The sequence below is a fragment of the Triticum urartu genome, chromosome 2 (assembly GCF_003073215.2).
Source record: "Triticum urartu cultivar G1812 chromosome 2, Tu2.1, whole genome shotgun sequence".
In the NCBI taxonomy this organism is placed as follows: Eukaryota; Viridiplantae; Streptophyta; class Magnoliopsida; order Poales; family Poaceae; genus Triticum; species Triticum urartu.
The window spans coordinates 187,844,853-187,860,267 of NC_053023.1; the positions used below are offsets into that span (position 1 = coordinate 187,844,853).

General features: G+C 42.4%; 1 protein-coding gene across 1 annotated transcript; it reads right to left on the bottom strand.

Moving 5' to 3' along the window:
* Nucleotides 1-301: 301 nt before the first annotated feature.
* Nucleotides 302-4,724, bottom strand: LOC125536672 (mitochondrial pyruvate carrier 4-like). The gene is made up of 6 exons (XM_048699920.1): nt 4,556-4,724; nt 3,042-3,167; nt 1,355-1,453; nt 1,188-1,240; nt 675-748; nt 302-584 (listed from the first exon to the last, which is right to left on the bottom strand). The coding sequence occupies exons 2-6, from the start codon at nt 3,094-3,096 to the stop codon at nt 533-535; spliced, it is 333 nt and encodes a 110-aa protein (XP_048555877.1). The 5' UTR covers nt 3,097-3,167; nt 4,556-4,724; the 3' UTR covers nt 302-532.
* Between the last annotated feature and the right edge of the window lie 10,691 nt (nt 4,725-15,415).

Here is a 15,415-nt window from a genome sequence, read left to right on the forward strand (position 1 = left end):
AAGAGGAAAAGAAAATGAGGAAAAAAAAGCGCTGAAGGACTGTAGTCCACGCCGGCCCGGCCCATAGCAGCGGTTGCTTGACCGGAGGCATAGTCACGCCCATAAAACAAGCACACCATCTCCGACTCAGGAGGCTTCGTGCACACGGAGCACCATCTCCGTCACCCCTCAAAAAAGAAAAAGGAGGCTTCGTGCACGCCCTGCGCGGCAATGGCCCTTACTCGTGCAAAAGGCGGCACACAACCATTGCGGATGCCAACTACAATGGTCTAGTAACAAACGACTGAATGGCAGGGCAAAATACAAGGGACCGGTTGATGTATTTGCTTTTTTTTTTTTGCACAATGCATAAACAAATATTTGCTTGTTTGTGTAAATTTTGCACATTGCTCTCTTCATGGGTGCAACTGAGCGACACAAACCAATTCGGACATGGAAAGAAACAATGGATTCCTGTCAGATATAACGACACATCCCTGCGGCACACTGAATTTTAGGCAGCGGGGCTTTCAGTCGATTAATCCGTTCGTCACTATCCTTCCAGTGATGCGGCAACCTCTTTCTCATCTTCAAAGTAGTCTTTCCTGCAAAGAAAATCGACACAAACTGTGGCATCTTACTTTTCTGAGACATGAAGCAGCAAATGGAAAACATGAATCAACTTCGTGACAAACCTTATTTTACGAGAAAGCTGATACAAGCCTGTGCCGGCCATTGCAACGTTTACACTGAAAAGGTTCCAGTTTTTCTGGAACATTATAACAATACAAAGGATGAGATGTGCAACGTTAAAATGGAGAACACAGAATAAGAACAATGGGTGCTCCAACAGAAAAAGGAAACATGCAAAATAAAGATATCATGTCTCTATGCCACCCATTGCTGCTCAGGAACACTTTCAGCACAAGGTAAATAAATATGACAGTTAATAACAAGGAAACTGATTGTTCCTTACTAAGGTCTGGGGTTCAAGGGTACTCAGAAAATGGAAGGAGAAGGCTCCGGAATATTAGGCATTTATTAAAAAACAAGCTGAACATTGATAGCCAGTCTAGGGAGTAGTTAAAAAATGTATAATATCAGAAGATCCATGCAACAACCAATATCTTTTTAGCACAAAATGTTACAGATTAAATGCATAACAGCGAAACCTGATGGTACGTACTGAACAAGTATCAATGACTTACCGGTGTAATGACCATGCTGTAGCGTGACCAGATGATTCCAGTGCAAGCAACAGCTGAACACCATACAACAGAAGCAGCATGTGAGCAGTACACAAGAATTACGTAGTAAACAAGTGGCCATTAGTCTGGAACACAAGTGTAGAATTGCCTGGACTACATGGACATACCAACTTGCTGAGGATAGGATATCTTTTCAGGTGGCTTGGCGAAATCGGCAATATTCGCAATGCTGATACCCCATTTAAATGTTGGAGCCCAAAAATGAACTGCAATGTAGGTATATTGTGTTAGTATCTTAGGTGCAATAACTTGCTAAATGCACCATGATATAAATTTTCATGAGATACACTGTTAAATGCACCATCCAACAGATTTCCATTACATTTTAGTGCAAAACCACAAAGTTTGGCATTTGAATTGGTCCATGATTCACAATACTGACCAAGAACACATTTACCACAATACAAACTAGTACTCCCTCTGTTCCAAAATAGATGACTCAATTTTATACTAACTTTAGTACAAAGTTGGGTCATCTATTTTGGAACGGAGGGAGTACATTGCTAAGTTCAGTATGGAATAGCCAAGAATGTAGCTCAAGCATGTGAAGACCTTACAAGCAGGAGACCATCTAACTCTCCAAGGAGAAGATGTTATCTCTTTGGGGCTTGAGAAAACAAAAGCCACTATATCACTTTAATCCCTAACTTGTAATCACAAGAACGCAAGATCTTTGCAGGTCTTTTCTTAGTACAAGTTTACCAGGGGGAAATTTAGAAACAAGAGCAAATGAAAAATGTGCAATTGGCAAGAGGATGAACATTTCAGTTCCATGGTTAGCTAAAGGACATCAACTATGTATGAGAGATGGATTGGTATGGCACATGGCAGGGAGTTCCACACTCCATATTGCACTTCGCGAGGGACATATTCAAATCAAGGTATGGAATCAGAACACAACGGAATATGAGGAATAAGTTCTTGGCCAACTCGCTGATGCATCATAATATTTTTTTACTTCCACGCGGCAATGTAGGTGCCTACTTCAGCGAAGGTAAGGAGAAGGTGAAACTGGCTAGTATCAGATTCAAATGGGTCATCAGAGAATTGCACCATGAAGCACAGTGGGTGTCTGCAGGAAGGATCTGAAAAATTGCCGCCTCTAGGTTCATTTTATTTTCAGGTTTTATCTGTGATGTCATCAATCTGGCTGTTATTTTGTATTCTCTCTGACTTTTTTTCTCCTAGTCATTTTTCAATACACAAGGAAGTCGTCATCCCGGTCCCATTTAATGAAAAGCGGAGTAACGTATAGTACTTCTGCATTCAAGAGATGTCACAAACCTGGCAAGCCCAACAAAAATTAAACTGCACAAGGGAAAAAGCTAAAAGGACAAAGAATAATGAAAACGCTCATCGACAGGCAGAATAAGCCAACATTGGCCTTTTATAGCAACCAATTCAGAACCAGAACATGATCAAAGACAACCGTTCTTAGGACAACTGGTTTCTCCTAATATTCAGGTTGGTCGTTCCATAAGGGGTTTCTGGTCGACAAAGCTGGCTACCTGGTTGGTTGCTACTTTTCTGTTACTGTTTTGAACTGAACAAAGAATCCCTAGCATCACTCTCGTCCTAAATCCTATAGTCTGGCAATCGGCTATCACATCTAAGCAATGCTAGTAAGCATCCTACTGTATAAAAAGAACATGTGCATGCTATCTTGATGTCCATGAAAGTCATTACAGAGTGTCTTCGTGCATACAATATCTAAAATAAAGATGGCAATTGACAACCGAAATAGAAATAACAACTACAAACTTAGGGGGGGTGGGGGGTATGAATATCACTAACTGGTTTTGGGGCCAGCAGGATGGTTCCAAAAAGCTTGAAGCTTTGAAGAAGCCATTGAAACTAACACGGGCTTTCGTGTTTTTTCGCACGACCTTGTTTCACTCACTTATTTGCTTTCCCGTGCCCCTACAAGCAAACATAAAATCGTATCTGTAAGTCCTTGGCACAATACAATAGTAAAACTCAGTCAGAATATGCCTGTGCAGCAGTTTGGATATTGCCGGGATAATTTTTTTACTCAAGGAGTCAAGTTCATGCAATATAAGAACCAAAAAAAAACATAGCAAAACATGATAGCCAATAATCTGCATCAACAGTGGACATAGCCAATAAACTCTCTACATACATTCTTATTACATAGTAAACCTTATTATAGTGATTTGTACCGTTGACTATAACACAAACTTGATAGGCTATGTAAGGGTCCATTTGCCTCCGCAGAAAAAATAAACATAGAGACGCATTTGGCCCTGCTCCTACTCCTTTGTTGAGCTGCTACCAAACTAGAGATGGAGCTAGCTTAGGAACTGTTAGTTTGCCAAGTTGGATTTTAAATTTGGAAGAAACAATGTAAATTCCCCTTACGTTCCTTGAGCTAGGACTTATTTGTACTTATCACTAAACTTTAATTTGGTATCATGTAGAATTGCCTCTATCTATAAAATATGTGGCATCCTAGTCATAGTATGAATGTTCATACCGTACACTGGGTCACAACTTTCAATGGAAGAGAATAACTTATACTACTCCTACATATGAATCTCAGGAATGAAAACAAAAGACAATGGTATTCAATATTGAGTACACAACAGTTAGCCAAATTGAAGAGCATGTCTCAAGATGAATAGCATTCATGAAATATGCTTTGAATGTCATTCGTAATTCTACCTTCTCAATCAACAATTCCTTCTACAAGAGTATTGAACTAACATACCAATCCGTTTTATCAATTCAGAATACCTACCACCCACAGTATGGATGTTCTCTAAATAGAACAATAGTGAACAGAACTACATCCAAGTCGCCAAACATAAAAAAGAAGACGGTGAAATTATAGCCTGTAATTCCCAGTATTGTCCACTATCTGTTTGACATAAGCATCCTGTGCGATATGAACACATGATACAATTATCGCGCCGAGGATGCAGAAAGCCGAGGAGGGTCCAGGCTGGTGGCTGCAGAATCAGGGCTAGGGGGAAGGGAACCTTGACGGACTAGGAGAGAGCGCCCTTGAGGTCGCCGGTGGTCCGCACTGGGCCGGAGTCCTTGTCGCCGTTCCGGACCTCTCATACATCCTCTCTCCTTTGCTTCGATCCTATTCGATCCAGACGAAGGCTAATGGGTGCAGCCGTACAGGAGCAAGGGAAGGAAGAGGGTATATCGATCGTTCCTTCGAAATCCATGGTCAAACTTAAATCGTGGTCGTGGGTCGCATCTCCCCCAAGAGAAGCATTAGATTAGGTACATATCCCTGTTGAGTGAGGACAGCGGGAGGAGGGTTAGAGATCGGTCACCTGAGACGGCCGCCGCCGGTCGCCGGAGCCGAAGAAGCCGATGAGAAGAGGGGATGGGGTGGTGGATATGATTCAGGTGAGGTGTCTCTTTCAAGTCGCGCAGGTCAGACGAGAAGGCCCTGCGCTGGAGTCTGAGGCGAGCGCCGTGGCGATAGATTCCAGTGGCGGCTTTGGGCCACAGTGGACATTTTTTATATTTCGCCGCAATTGGGCCACCGCCAGCACCATACAAACAGTGCCCACGCGCTGCCCGCTCGTGGGCCGGCCCAATCAACGGGCGCAGTTAGCTCGGTTTTCCTGTTCGCGTGGTTCTTTGTTCACTCGTTCCTCGGTTCCAGTCGACCGTTGACTTCCAAAAAATCACAAATGCTGAAAAACAGTTGTGTGTTTAAACAGAGTTTGTGAAAATGAAAAGTTTACAATTTTAAAAAAGTTCATGATTTTTCTAAAAAACATCAATTTGAAAAAAATGAAAACAAAAAGCTCACGAGTTCGGAAAAAGTTCATATTTTTTTAAAAAAATCGTGAAATAAAAAAAGTTCATGAATTAGACTTTTTTTTGCTAATTTTAAGAAAAAAAAGCATGCGTTTGAAAAAGAACAAAGAAGAAAAAACCACTCAAAACTGAACAAAAAACAGAAAAAAAAACCTCCCAAAACCAAGACCAACTTCTCCCGCTACAACACCCACCGGTTCCGATCATTTTTAGGCACCACGTACCATTAACACGGTAAGTGGCACTGAAGGCGCCAAATAGGATTCGGTTTATAGCTCATGTTGATAATAGGTGTGTGCATAATATCTGAGGTTGGTCTGTGTAAGTACGTATGTGCACTTCTTTCAGAAAAAAGAAGGAGGACACTGCGTGAGCGGGGTGAAGGCTGGATCATATTGGCCACCCCGGTCACAGTTGGATGACAGTCGTCCAATCCCCACTCATGCCAACGCGGCCATTTTGCAACATTGAGCGTGGTGCCCTGAGGGCTTTTGCAACACGAGCCTTGTTACGCTCCTGTCAAACCGTTATTTGTCATTGCAACATGGCCTATGTTGCGACCTAAACATACTCACGTTACAACATGAGATGCATTCCCATTGAAATAAACATAATGTTGCAACCGCAACAAGCACCATGCTGCCTCCACAACATGGGTTTACGACATGACGACGTTCTCCATAACATCGGCGAGTGGAATGATGATGCTTGCATAAGAGCATCTCCAACACATCCCGTAAAAGGCACTGAAGTGTAAAATAACTATCGTTTTACAGTTTTGGGCAAAAAAACATCCATTCTATATCCCGCAAAATGGCCTCATCCCGTAAAAATTATACAGCTCCCTCCCTAAAAAAAGCCTCGTACCCTATTTTTACAGGGAACTCGAAACAAGAAACAATTGGCGGGAGAGAACTTTCAGCTCCGCGCCTTTCATCTTCGCCACCGCCGTCACCATCTGAGACCGATTCCGGCCATCCTCGCCACCACCGACCAGCGCGTTGCCGCCCCGACCTTCCTCATCTCATGCCCGACGCCCCCCGCTGGCCACGAGCCGCACGAGGCCCCCGCCATCCGACAGGAGGTCGCGCTGCCCCGAATGGGGCCAACCGAGATATGGCACCTCGCCGTGGCCGGGGAACACGACATCGCTTGCCTGAAAGAGCCGCCATTGATGGCATCAACACGCGCCGTCACGTGCGTTCTAGCTAGCCGACATGTTCTGGCCGTCGTTTGTCGCGCATGCGTGCTAGCTAGCCACCGTGTTGCCGCACGCTCGTGCGTGCTAGCTAGCCACCGTGTTTGGCCATGATCCATATAGAGTCGATGCATGAGGCTGGCTAGGAGCCACTCGGTGTCGTTGCCATGGCGGCGGCTAGGACCCAATTGCAATCTAAGTTTTGTTTTTAGGGGGCTTTATGATATTTTAGGGACTATGTTGTAAATTTAACTGCTGACAAATGGGCTGCATATCTGATCCAAAATGATTTTTATGGGATTTATTCTGCCAGAATAAACGCCATACTGTAAAAGCGTTTTACAGGATACCCTAAAAGGATTTGCAGTATGAGATTCTACTAAATCAGCTAGAGAAGCTCTAACATGGGTTCACAACATGGCGCCGTCCTCCACAATGTTGTTGACGCTACAATGGCGGCTCGCCAACATAGGTTCGTAGTATGGCAGTGTCCTCCACAACACAGGTGACCAGCACGACGAGAGCAGTGGCACAACACGGTGGCACCTCGCAGCACCCAGCTACCTTGCTCGTCAGGTAATCATGGTCGTCGCGACCTTGGTAGCAACCCAGCAGGCCTGACCCTCCGCAGCATCTTGGATGTTGCTCCCTCGCAGCACCCACGGGCGCAACTATTGTAGTAGTGGCCAAATGTTGCAGTAACAACTTGCGATATATGTGTGGTGGTTGTAGCAACAAAGGTCTGGAGAGGGATTGTCAGCCGTGTCGCTGCATGCTTGGTGTGCCAGCAACGATGTCTTTGAAGCATAGAGCATTGTGTTTCAAGATAGGGAAAACACAACAAGGGAGACGAGAGGATATGAATGGGCAAACACTCTTCCAAGATGGTCGGGGACACATGTGGGACCATGGCCATGTGGCGAGCGCATGAGGCAACCGACGAACAGAGTGATTATAGCCGGTTGAGTGCAAGTGTTTTCCAAGAAAGGGCACATGCACTTAGGGGGTGTTTGGTTCCAGGGACTTTTTTGTGTTGGGACTAGAAAAAGTCCCTAGCAAACCAAACAAGGTGGTACTTTTTGTGACTTTTTGCTAAAAGTCCTTAGAAATACCTTCTTAAGAGTCTTTTTCAAAAAGTTCTAGGGACTAGAAAAAGTCCTAGGACTAGAAAACCAAACACCACCTTAAGGAGGAGAAGAAAAATTAACGGTCTTGCTAATTAGTACTACCTCCGTCTTGGTTTATTGGTTCTCTTTATATTTTGTGTCAAAATTTAATCATAGATTTAACTAACAAAATATTAATGCATGTCATAAAAATTTTATCGTTGGATTCATATTTAAACTTAGTTTTTAATGATACTACTTTTTGTGACATGTATTACCATTTAGTTAATTAAATCAATGGTCAAAATTTGGCACAAAATACTAAGGGGACCAATAAAGCAGGACAGAGGTAGTACCAGATTATTCATGAGGCTGAAAGTGCAACTTATCCCCGGATGGTTTTGGTAATTAATAACAACATATATGTCATTGAACTAATGCCTATTCAAAGATCATTTCAGGGAAGTTCAATGTAGGCATGGCAAAGACATGTGATTGTGGACTCCCAAAAATACAAAGAATATACACTGGCAAAAGCTTCAAGACTCTACATTTTTAGTTGAGTGATCAAAGATTTGAGTCCATAGGAAAGCCAATACTATTAAAAGGGGATGAGGTTTTGATCATGAGTCATTTCTCAAGTGCTTCAAGATATTGCTCCAAACCCTCAGCCACATTTTCACTATCCAATCTGTCCAGAACCCTAAAGTCATTCTTGGTCCCAGCGAAATAGATACACCCAGAACTACCGAGACACAAGATAGAGCCACAACCTAAACCCTAGAAACTCAGTTCCATAGAGATGGTATTTGATCCTACCGAAGTGCACTAGCAAACTTTCTGTACCCCGTCGTGTTCATTTCGGAATTACCGAGTGAAACCAAACGGAATTACCAAAATGATGCAAGTGCTTAGGTCATCACATATTGGAGCCACCGAGTGGATTCATCTGGTCTCACCAAAGCACCTACTGTTCGAATCTTTTACACTAGTCCGTTGATTGCTTGTATCAGCGTTGGTAATTCCCCTAAGAGGAGATGATGATGCAGCACATCAAAGGTGAGTATTTCCCTCAGTTATGAAACCAAGGTTATCAATCCAATAGGAGAACCAAGCAACACTATGTAAACAACACCTACGCACAAACAACAAATACTTGCAACCCAACGCGTAAGAGGGGTTGTCAATCCCTCCTCGGTATTGAGATAGATTAAATTGTATAGGTTTTAATAAATAGATCTAACTAAAACATAAAATAAAATAAATAAATAAAAAGTGCAGCAAGGTATTTTTAGATTTAATATGATAGGAAATAGACCTGGGGCCATAGTTTTCACTAGAGGCTTCTCTCAAGAAAATAGCATACGATGGGTAAACAAATTACTGTTGGGCAATTGATAGAAAAGCAAATAATCATGACGATATCCAAGGCAATGATCATGTATATAGGCATCATGTCCAAGATTAGTGGACCGAACAATTTTGTATCTACTACTATTACTCCACAATCGACCGCTATCCAGCATGCATCTAGTGTATTGAGTTCATGGGAAAATAAAGTAATGCAATAAGAACGATGACATGATGTAGACAAGATCTATTCATGTAGGAATATACCCCATATTTTTATCCTTAATATATAGCAACAATACATGCGTGTCATGTCTCTTTCTGTCACTGAGATTGAGCACCGAAAGATTGAATCCATCACAAAGCATATCTTTCCATGGCAAGAAAAAGCAATCTAGTTAGCCAAACCAAACCAAAATTTCGGAGAAGAATTGTATTTTCTTAATCACGGCCACATTTTTCTTGGAGGTATTTATACCTCCTTCTTCCACCTTCAACCCTAATCCTCTTGGAAGTTTCCCCTACCATTTTTGAACTCTTGGAGCTTGCTAACTGTAACATCCCAAAATTCTAAATTTTGAAATGTTATAAACAAATAGATTGATTGATTGATTGTTTGATTGATTGCGTGAAATCGAGTGAAATTCGAATTCTTTTTGAAAGTTAAATGAGAGGGAATAAAAGGACTTTCCCAAACTTTCATATTTGCTTTCTGATCTCCATGAATTCAAATTCTTTTCAAATGCAAAACCCTTGAGTGAAGATGATATGACTTCTTCCATTTATTTAAATGAAATGGGGTGTTTGAAAATATTTGAATTTCATTTGGAAAATATTTCCAATTCTGAAACTTTATGCAACTCAATGATTTTCACGAGAGAAGATAAAATGACTTCTTCAAATTATAGGAAATATGAGTTGGGAGTTTCAAGAATTAAATTCAAAGTTCTTTTGAATTTATTTTCACTTTGGAGTTATTTGAGTTTTATTCAAATTATTTTTCTCCAAAAATAAAATATATGGAAATTAGGGTAACATGATTCCCTACAATAGAAAATTGGAGAAAAATTAATTTGGAATCATTTTGGTATTTTTTTAAAAGGATTTTTGTTGCATTTAATAGACCAGTAGCACTCTTTGATTTATCTGAATTTGTGTGGATTTTATTTGAAGTTATAAAAATGTCCATGTTGAAGAAAATCTTTTTCTGAAAATTTTGATATATTATATGCCTATATAATATTTTATTTTATTTTGTTTTTCTTTCTTTCTTTGTCTGTGTTTAAAAAATAAAAAAAAATCCCCTCCCCGACTGGGCCGACCCAGCTAGCCAGCCAGGCCAGGCCCAGCCCAACCGGCCCGTCCGCCTCGCCCTCCAGCTCGGGACAGAGTCCCGAGCATTGCCGCAACCGCCGCCGCCTCGACGTCCGTGCGCCGCCCGGAGTCCTCCGCCGCCTTACCCCTCCTCCAAGGCCACCCCTCCCCTCCCCTACTATAAAGCCGTCGCCCCGGGCCCCGCCTCTCTCTCCTCCCTCGCACTCCCGCGCCGCCGCAGATCCGCGCCGCTGCCCGCTGCCTCGCCGCTGCTGCTGCGCCGCCCGCTCGCCTGCGCCGCCGCCTTGCTTCGCCACCGCGCTGCCCTCGCCCGCGCTGCCTCGCGCCGCTTGCCGCGCGCCACCGTGGCCGCTGGCCTCGCCCCGCACGCCGGAGCCGCACGGCCCTCGCCGGAGTTCAACCTCGCCGCGCCGGTTTTCTCTCGAAAACCACCAAACCTCTGCGAACCGGTATAAACTCGGACCGATCCGGTTTTTCTTTTAAGTTTGGTTTTTTTTAAAAAAAACCCTAGACTAGATCTGTTTTTTTAGGTTTTATTAAACAGCGAACGTCCACTGTTTAGATCTTATAAACGAGCGTTCGTTATTTAGTTTTTTTTCTTTTCTGTAATTTTCGGCCAGGGACCTGGATGTGAATACTTTATTTACAGAATAGTCCCTGTTCTTCAAACAAGCACAACTTTTTACTCGTTAGTCCAAATCCAACGAAACCAATGCTCACATCTTCGTTATGATCTCCTCTATCCAGTAATCCAACTCAAACATGTTTTTGAAAAGTTTAAAATTTGAATTAGATCAGATTTGAATTCAAACTCCGTTTGATCATAACTTGAGTTTCGTAGCTCCGTTTGAGTTGATTCTTTTTGCAAATCGAAGCTCTTGACCTAAACATTCTAATAAGGCCAAATTCATATAATTTTGGTACTGTTAGAAATTGTTTTACGTTGCAAGAGCTATTTGCTTGGTTTTGAAGTTTTTCGAATCGTCTTCTTCGATCTTTCTGGTCTTTTGAGTGATTGCTTATGTGTGGTTACTATTGCTTGCTTACGATAGATTGACCGGAGTATGACGAGTAGAGCTGTCAAGAATTTTGAGTGCGAATCATCTTCATCAACATTGCAGGCAAGTTCACACTTTGATCATACCTTTTTCTACAACCCAGTTTTATTGCATTAGATCAATCCTCACACATTGCCTGATTAGGATCTAATTAAATTGTGGGATGGGATGTAGATGAGGTAGTACCTATCACCTGTATTATTATGAAACCTTTGGGAGTTACTTCTACGTTTGCTTATTATGCCATGCTATGCTAGTAGACGTGGATTGGGTGAGTGATATCCATGACAGATGTGAGTTGATAATTTTTTAATGGTTTATCTAAGGTGGCCACTTAAACACACATCTGGGTGGATTGAGGCACCTGATGTCTATCAGGACTTGCCTGTTTTATTTTGGACCGCCACCCAGGCTCAAAGGGATCATAAGATAATTCATGCTAGAAACTTCCATGTGCAGCCACATGCTACTATGGGCTCTGGCATAGTTGACTAAGTTGTGCGAACTCTTACGGGGTGGACTAGCAGATGTAGGGGTTGTAGGTGGTACGGTCTACCCCACATGTAAGGTGCTAGCGCTTCTGAAAGACTATGTCTCGGTCATCCGTTTCTCAAACACCATGTAGTGCGAGAAAACAAACGGAGGCGATCGAGTCATGTGGGGAAAAGTGCGCAAACCTCTGCAGAGTGTATAAACTAATCATGATTAGCCGTGTCCCCGGTTATGGACATCTTGAGTATCTAGTTCTTGGATTATCCTGTTGATCTCATCATGTTACTTCTAATTAATGTTGTTGGGTTTTTAATTGTTCACTTAATTGGGATTGAGAATGCTGTCAACCATTCTCAATGTTCAACAACCACCATGATAGTTAAATAAAATTTATTCCTTTGCAGTAGGGAAAAATTGGCTTTACGCAAAAACCTTATACCCATAGAGCTTTTCCACCAGCCAAATATGCATGTAGTGATAGCCATTGTTCATCATTCTCTATGGTGTGAATTTGCCAGTACATTCAATGTACTGACCCTATGTGGCTGCAACGTCTCATGTTGCAGGATTACCTTACGACGAGTAAGTGATACGTTAGGGTTACGATTTCTACACTCAACTTTGCCGTTGGTGTTGATGGGAATCCACAACCTTGTTGCTTCCGCTATATGGATTGAGGTAATAGTATTTACGTTACTTTATACATGTGATTTACCTCTGTTATAAATCCTTCGAGTACTGTGTGTGTCAGCATACCGATCCAGGGATGACACTTAAGCACAGAGACTTGATCCATTCGGGTCGGGTCGCTACAAGATGGTATCAGAGCACATGTTGACTGTAGGACGTGACTCTAGAAACTGGCAAGCCCATAGCAAAGATTTTTCTCTACAACTTTCCCTTTCAAAAAGATCTTTTACCTCTCTTCTCTTCTGAGCTTATTCAAAAATTCTCTTTAGTGTGACCATACCCCTTTCCCCTTTTGACCACACGAAGATTCGACTGGTGAGACCACTCCAAGAAGTACAAGATATCGGACAACTAAAGCCACTTCGGAATGAAGAGTATTTTCCGTGCATCTGAAAAATGGAAACTACAACGGTTGATGACCGAAGACAAGTAGAATTTGAAGGCTCTGAAGAATCCCCAGATTTGTATGACCTAGGAAGGCTACCCTGATGGAACTTAACAGATTATGGAAGTTGTCAATACCCGAGATCAAGGTGTATGGGAGAAAGACCGGAACATGGAGAGTTGAGAACTCAAAGTTTTGTCAAGAAAACCCTAAGGTAGGAGATATCAACTATGGGATGATAGCTCATGGGAATGACAAGAGCAGAAACACGGTTATCCGTGATGTCATCGCCACTGATGCTATTGTCACCGTGCTGAGTTAAGGATGCATTTCATCAGAATGGATTTGATGGAAGAAGGCTGATGGAGCACCTATCATAAGATGAAGTTTTAGCCCTAGCCGGTGTATCACCAAGATCTGGAGTAGTACATCAAGAAGTTAAAATGGAGCTCTATGAAGCCGTATTTTGACAAGGAAGCATTTCGTGAAGAACTTAGGTCCAAGAAGTTGAAAGTAGCCAAGCTAGAGTAGAAAAACCTCGAGATACCGAAGATTCGTTAGGAACGGAAGGACAGTAGTACCATGGTTCATGTGAAGGATGTTGAAACCAGAAGTTTGAAATGCAACTCCGGAATATTAAAGGACGTCACGAGAGACTTCGCGTCAACAGAGTTGATCTGGCAAAAGAACTTGAGAAAGACAAGCATGATCGGAAGAAGCCATTGGAGACATGACCAAGACTTGAAGAGTTTTGGCGACGTTGACCTTTAGAAGACCAAACCCCTGTTATATACCTACGTTAGATGCGACGTTTGTGAGCTGTCATTTGTTTGATGTTTTCGACAGCCACAATAAAATCTGTCTTTTCAAAACTTTTGTTTGTATTGTGTGCATCCCTCTCTATCTCTCTTATCTCACCCCAAAACCCATGGACCCAATAGAGGATGAATGGAGATGAGCTTGTATTTTCGGGACCGATGAGTCAGTTGGAGACGGACCGATGGATTCAGAACATGGAGGATCACATGGAGAATAACCCTATAGTTGGACATGATATGACCCAGCATGCTCTTCAGTGCTTTGAAAGAGGTGCTGCTACTTGGTGGAGAATGTACCAAACCATCAATGGATGGCAAGGAGTAACCACTTGGGAGGAATTTAAATTGACTCTGCAAAGATCTCACCTTGTGCCCCAGAAGTTGAAGCTTTATGGAAATGGTATGAAGAAACCTTGTGCATGTAAGATTTGTGGAGAAATAGGACACACCCATAAAGAACACAAGGATAAATGCCCTAATTGCGAAGGAAGTCACCCAGTTGAAGAATGCCCAAATAGGCAGATTACTTGTTTCTTGTGTGAAGGGACTACCCACTATCCTGCTCAGTGTCACATTACCCCATGGTACAATGAACCATCCAGCAGAAGAAAGAAGTAATGAAAGGAGCCCTAATGGGAATTTTAAAAGAACCTGTGATGAAGGAAGATGTGGAGGACACACCCAAAGAAGAGCCAATTAAACCCTGCACAAAGTCATGCTATTCATGTGGAGAAGAAGGACACATCTCCCAGAATTGTATGAATGGGGATCTAGTAGAATTCTCGACAGAGGAAGTAGAGTATGACCCACTGGAAATAGAAGCTCTGATGGGAATGGAAAAGTCCAGAAAGAGAAGTAGATTGGATTCCAGGAAGGACCTGAGTCATATCACCTGTTACAAGGAGTCAGGGCACTACCTCAACAATTGCCCAAAAAGGAAACCTTGATACTTGTCAGAAGGAATATGTTTTAGTTGTAAAGGAGCAGGGCACTTTGCCAGAGAATGCCCCAAGGAGAAGGAAACTTGTTCTAGATAGTTGAGTTTGCAACAAAAGAAATGGAGTAGTAGAAGTAACAACATTTTCTTTTATATTGAGGTGGTGAGTTGAGACTTGTAATGGAAAAGCAAGAGATTGTAAGCATTTGAGAATGAATAAAGTAGCATCGTAGGTACTGATATGTATTTTATGAGTTGTTACTCTATGAAGAAGAATTTTGGCCATTCTGAGGATAAGAGAAATATGTTCTATGGAAGGTTTGTGCATTTTGAGGGTGGTAGTACCCTGTAATGGATTTCGGACAAAATGAATACGAGTTTTGTCTCAATATGTGTGATGCCCCAAGAGTATGTGGGATGACGTTGGAGACCGACAGTTGTTTGGACCAAAGGTGATCAAAGGAGTCGGAAGAGAATGTTAAGTTGATTCGAGATAGACTGAAAGTAGCTCAGTCCAGGTAGAAGAGTTATGCAGACTTAAAAAACTCAAGGAGGTAGTCTATGAAATTGGAGACAGAGCATGTCTTCATGTGTTCCCTCTGCGAGGAGTTAAACGAATTGGAGTTAAGGTAAAGTTAGCCCCGAGATTTGTAGGACCATACTGAGTTTTGGAGCGTATGAGAGAAGTGGCCTACAAGTTGGAGTTACCCGAAGGACTGTCAGGAGTTCAGGATGTGTTTCACGGTTCCCAGTTGAAGAAGTGCCATGCAGAGATGGCCAATATTTCCCTGTAAGAACGCTTGACCCCGGAAAGGATAATGATGTTCCACAAAGTGGAATATGGACTCCACAAGTACAAGTTTTTATCTCGGTATGAGGACACCCCACGCGGATGAAGAGATGAGTTACCATTGGATATAAAGGAGGTATGATGTTGGAAATATGGATCAAGGGAAATTCCATGATGAGTCTGAGTAATCATGTCCTAGTTTGCT